The following is a 4,848-nucleotide window of genomic DNA, read 5'->3' as shown; positions in this document are numbered from 1 at the left end:
GGCACCGAACTGGCTCCTCTAATAATACCAGACGCCAGCCTCGAGTATTTGTTTTTCAGAGTTTATATCTTACCTCCCTTCTGCCTCGTTTTCCTTTTACAGACCTTCTTTCTTCCATTCTTTCTTCTACAAGTTGTATATATTCTATATAACCTCTTTCTCTGGTTCTCCCTTTGTTCTTCTCCTTCACACCTTAATTTGCTCTTCCCGCGATAGTACAGCGAGTCCCAGCAGAGCGTTCATTCTTACCTGGATTCTTCTTGGCTCCTTCTTGCACTTGGATTCGCTCTAGCTCAGCCAGGCAGGGAGGCTCTGTGGATGAAAAACAATCAGTGCCTTTAGGGAAGAGCCAGCGCTAATCTCCTCCAGACAAACGCTTCACAAGAGCTCCCCCACCAACTCCCAGATGAGGCGGCATTACACCAGGGCTGCTCTCCGTGCAGCCGCACAATCAAATCACACTATCACACCCAAACACAGCCACATTTTAAAAGTGGCACAATAGATAGTTCTAATCTCTAGTTTTACAGCAATACAATTCATGAAAGAAAGACTAAATTAAATTTTGAGTTATAGAACTTGCTTTAAATAGGTTTTGAACAAAATTAACACCTGTTATAGAATATTTCTATATTGCAATTTTCTCTTTAATGCCCTGAGGTGAAATGTACAACCTTCTTATAATACATTAGAGGAATATTCTTCTCAAAAATGAAAATTCTGTAATCATTTACTCACCCTCAAGTCATTAAAAACCAAAATGACTTTCTTCTGAGGAACACAAAATAAGTTATTTAGCATAATGTCCAAGCTGCTCTTTTCAATTCATTGAAAGTAAATGGTGACCACCGCTACTGAGGAGGAACCAATATGCCCAATAATTAGAATATTTCTCTTTTTAAAAAAGGTATCCTCTTTAGATATAGAGATTCTTTCAGAGCAGATCACTCTACAGAGCTACTTATTTTTCTGTATTCACAATACATGAAAACATTAATACTGACATTTTCTAACCTAATTACACTATAGTCTTTTAAAAATAAAATTGTGAATACTGGAATATAAAATGATATTTTTATATTATAATATGAAACTAAAACTGCCAGTAGGTGGCAAGTCCCTGTCTTAATGAGTAAATAATTCATTCTATTTATTTATTTATTTATTTATTTAGCTGCTTATTCATTCAAAAACCAAGCAAGTGACTTTATGACTCAATGAGTTACTGAATCATTCACTCAAACAATTTGTTCAAAACCGCAAATTCACACAACACTTCTTTTTTAGCTTGGGTGGAAGTATTTTTACATGACTCAGTGAATGTGTGGACTGTTTTTGTTTGGTTTCTGAAACATACTAAATGTCAGCTAACACAGTGTTAAAACAACAAATACAACATTACTTCAAATGACACATACCACACACCACTGCTATCAAGCAAGATTTGATATCACACAAAGATATTATACGAGTATGAATCCAGAAGACTTCGAAAGTAGCATACAAATCGTAAGGACCACTTTAATAGTCCTTTTTGACGCTTATCAGCCCTAGTCCCCATTTACTTCCATTACAAGGAAAAGAGCAGCCTGGACATTCTCTTCTTTTGTATTCCACATAGGAAAGAGAGTAATACAGGTTCGGGAATGACATGAAGGTTAGTAAATGATGACAGAATGTTTCCTTTAATAAATAAATCAGTGCAGCACATACTGGAATATTCGCCAATGCTTCAACACTATCACTATGTGAGGCCCGGACAGGTCAAGTCTAAAAAAATGCAGTGGGTTTCTGTCTGACTGGTTTTAGTCTCAGAGAGTTTGAGGCTGAACAGGCTGTCAACAACCAACACTGATGTTGTTTTTCCCTCTGCAATGGCCATTTCCTATCCACCGGGGGAAATACAAGGGGAAGACAAAGTGTGACAGGCCAAAAGCAACTGTGCCCTACCCAGGAGAAATGAGAGTGCCCAGCCACATATCGTGAGCAGAATCACATCAAACAAGAGCCAGGCTGGTCTAGTGTGTGTGTGTGTGTGTTAAGATACTGCTAAGATACAGCTCAGTGCCCCTCCAGTGCAATGCACAGTGGAGCATATGTCTGTTTGTGTCAAGAAACTTGCCATGCTCCATGGTTTAAGTAAACACACACACACTCAAAAAGAATTCCTCAAACAAAAGATCACATTTACGAGTCTCATTAATATGTAGAGCATGTTGCGATAAACACATGCACATGCAAACAGACCTACGCTCTCCCCCGCTGACACACACACACACTGACTGTCAGTCACCCTAGCAACACACACTGAATAGCAATTCCTCCAGACTTATGCATCTCGTCAAAATGAATACTGTAAATCACTCTCTCCACATGCCACAAACAGCTAAAGGTCAATTTATGCCTTCTCCAGCTCTCCCATCTCTCATTTTCTATCCAACGGGGGTGTTTGTAGAGAAAATGAAAGATTTGGATTACAATAATCCAAACATACGGTTCCCCTCCCCCTTTAATGTTTGATTATATTTAGAAAACCAATTAAACTTAATCCAGTGCAAACTGAATGAGTTAGTGGCATGAGTCTGCAGAACTCTCAGCACACAGATGGATTTTTCTAAAGCCCTGCCTCCACCGACTGGTGCCTTCTTTATCTTTAATGCCAGTCCAGTGCGTGCTGATGTAAAATAAATGCGCTCTGCGACCAACCTTTGCATGCAATATTGTCTTCTAGGCTTTTGTAATGGAAACCAAATATGCCCCTCAAATCCAATTCAAACATCATTTCAGATTTGAAAGCCCTAACTCGCTGAAGCAGTGCTCAACATGCTCAAACACAGACTAGTGCTGGCACTGATGTTCGGCCATGTGTCCCCCTTCTGTCACACTGTTATAACCAAGCAGAGCAAACTGTGGACCGTGGCATTGACCAGCAAGGTGCAGGGCACAAATGTGCAATGCTGAGGCAACGATCCCAGTTAGAGCTGATTTCAAATCTGAAGTGTGTAATGTTTCAATGTCAAAACAGTGTTACTTTTTTTGAGTCTTTGCCTTTGGATGAAAATATTTTACTAAAATGCCATCTTATTTTAGTCAGAGTTGACACTATTGATTAGGAATGAAACTTTATTCTTTTTTTTTTAATATATGTATTGCATTGATAATATTTTATTTGTTCATGTAATGAAAAAAATATTTTTTTTGTCAACAGTATGTTTTAATTAAATTTGGTTAATTATCATGATACACTACTGTTCAAAAGTTTGGGGTCAGCAAGATTTTAAGAAAGTAATTTTTTCTGCAAGGACACATTTAATTGATCAAATGTCACAGTAGAGGATTGATAATGCTATATAAACTATGTATCTATTGTCTCTATTAAAATATTTTTCAGCTTTTTTCAGCACAACATTGATAATAATAATAATAAATGTATCGTGAGCACCAAATCATCATATCAGAATGATTTCTGAAGGATCATGTGACACTGAAGACTGGAGTAATAATGCTGCACATTCAGCTTTGCCATCACAGAAATAAATAAATTTTAAAATATATTCAAACAGAAAACAGTGATTTTAAATTATAACAATATTTCACAACATTACTGTTTTTCTGTATTTTTCATAAGAGGCTTCGGTCATAATATAATTCAGTTATAAGTACTAATAAACAGCCAATATGTTAATAACAGGCATGCTAATAAACAACTAGTTAATAGAGAGAATTGGTCCCTAAGTGTTACCGAGGCTTCTTTTCAAAAATGTAAAAATATTGCAGATCCCAAATATTTCAATGGTAGTGTACTAAATATTTGGAAAGTATATAGAATATTTCATTATATTATTATAAAAACCATTAAGACCTGGTTTAATTGTGTAAAGATACTAAAAACTCACTTTCTCTCCAAAAGCAGAGGCACCACTCGGCTGTGGAGACTTTTCCATCATGGTAGGAGTCACAGGAGTTGAAGAAGGGCCGTATGCACACTTCATACTTGTCCAGATTAATGGCAGACAGCTCAGCTTGATCCAGATACAGGTCACTGTTCGTGTCCAGCTTAGAGAACATCCAGCCAATAGAGTCCTTACAGGTCGCAACAAGAGTTCGGTCCACAACTGTGCACAAACAATCACACGGTACATGTTAACACAAGAGAAATGCTAGCTTATATACTGTAATACTTCTGCATTTTTGAACTTTTTAAACTGGTTTCTAAAAGCCATCTCTCCCAGAACCACTGACTGCATCATATTAGCTGTAAAATTTTTATCAATGTCCTTTTAAAAGCAAAATTGCTGTTCAAATGTTGCTGATAAGACAGTAAATTGCTCTGATGGACTGAAGCTGTTTTTTAGACCATTTTATATATATATTAGAAGCAAACAATATAAATGTAACAAACAAAAAAGGCAGAGCTAGTTAGAGAACTGATGAGGCATTAAATGCCATTAAATGTACATTTTATATTGAAGTAGATGTAAATGGAGTGCTTAAGCATTCAGTTGCATTTCACAATTCAGCAAAACTGCTTTTTGAGTGGATAAAATGCTGCTGGTGCTCTTTGGCCATCAGGATAGGACACAATTCAAACATAATAGCTGTGAATCTGCTGGTCCTTATCAATAGTTGTACACAGCAGTTTTGATAGTGCAAATTATCATAGGTCCATTTTTTAAATACTAAAAAGAAAACAGCATTTGTGACATTTCCTGAAATTATACAACCAAAATAAATGAGGCTAGAGTCATTGTAATCTGCTGTAATTTCTGAATATAAAAGCACTGGCTAAATAGATGTTAGAGTCTCACTTGATGCAGAACTGGCTACAGGATTCCCCGTGCTGTTCTG

The 4,848-nt window shown here is 36.8% G+C and overlaps 1 protein-coding gene across 1 annotated transcript; it reads right to left on the bottom strand.

Moving 5' to 3' along the window:
- Positions 1–219: 219 nt before the first annotated feature.
- On the bottom strand, positions 220–4,842 carry LOC107579328 (testican-2-like; the record flags this gene model as incomplete). Its single annotated transcript, XM_016265171.1, has 3 exons — positions 4,809–4,842; positions 3,897–4,115; positions 220–312 (listed from the first exon to the last, which is right to left on the bottom strand). Coding segments are annotated over exons 2-3 (265 nt in total), but the record flags the coding sequence as incomplete, so codon positions are not given.
- Positions 4,843–4,848: the final 6 nt, after the last annotated feature.

Source organism: Sinocyclocheilus grahami, unplaced genomic scaffold (assembly GCF_001515645.1).
Source record: "Sinocyclocheilus grahami isolate Dianchi unplaced genomic scaffold, SAMN03320097.WGS_v1.1 scaffold16655.1, whole genome shotgun sequence".
In the NCBI taxonomy this organism is placed as follows: Eukaryota; Metazoa; Chordata; class Actinopteri; order Cypriniformes; family Cyprinidae; genus Sinocyclocheilus; species Sinocyclocheilus grahami.
Note: the sequence above shows the minus strand (reverse complement) of the source record. Positions and strands in the feature narration are given on the sequence as shown.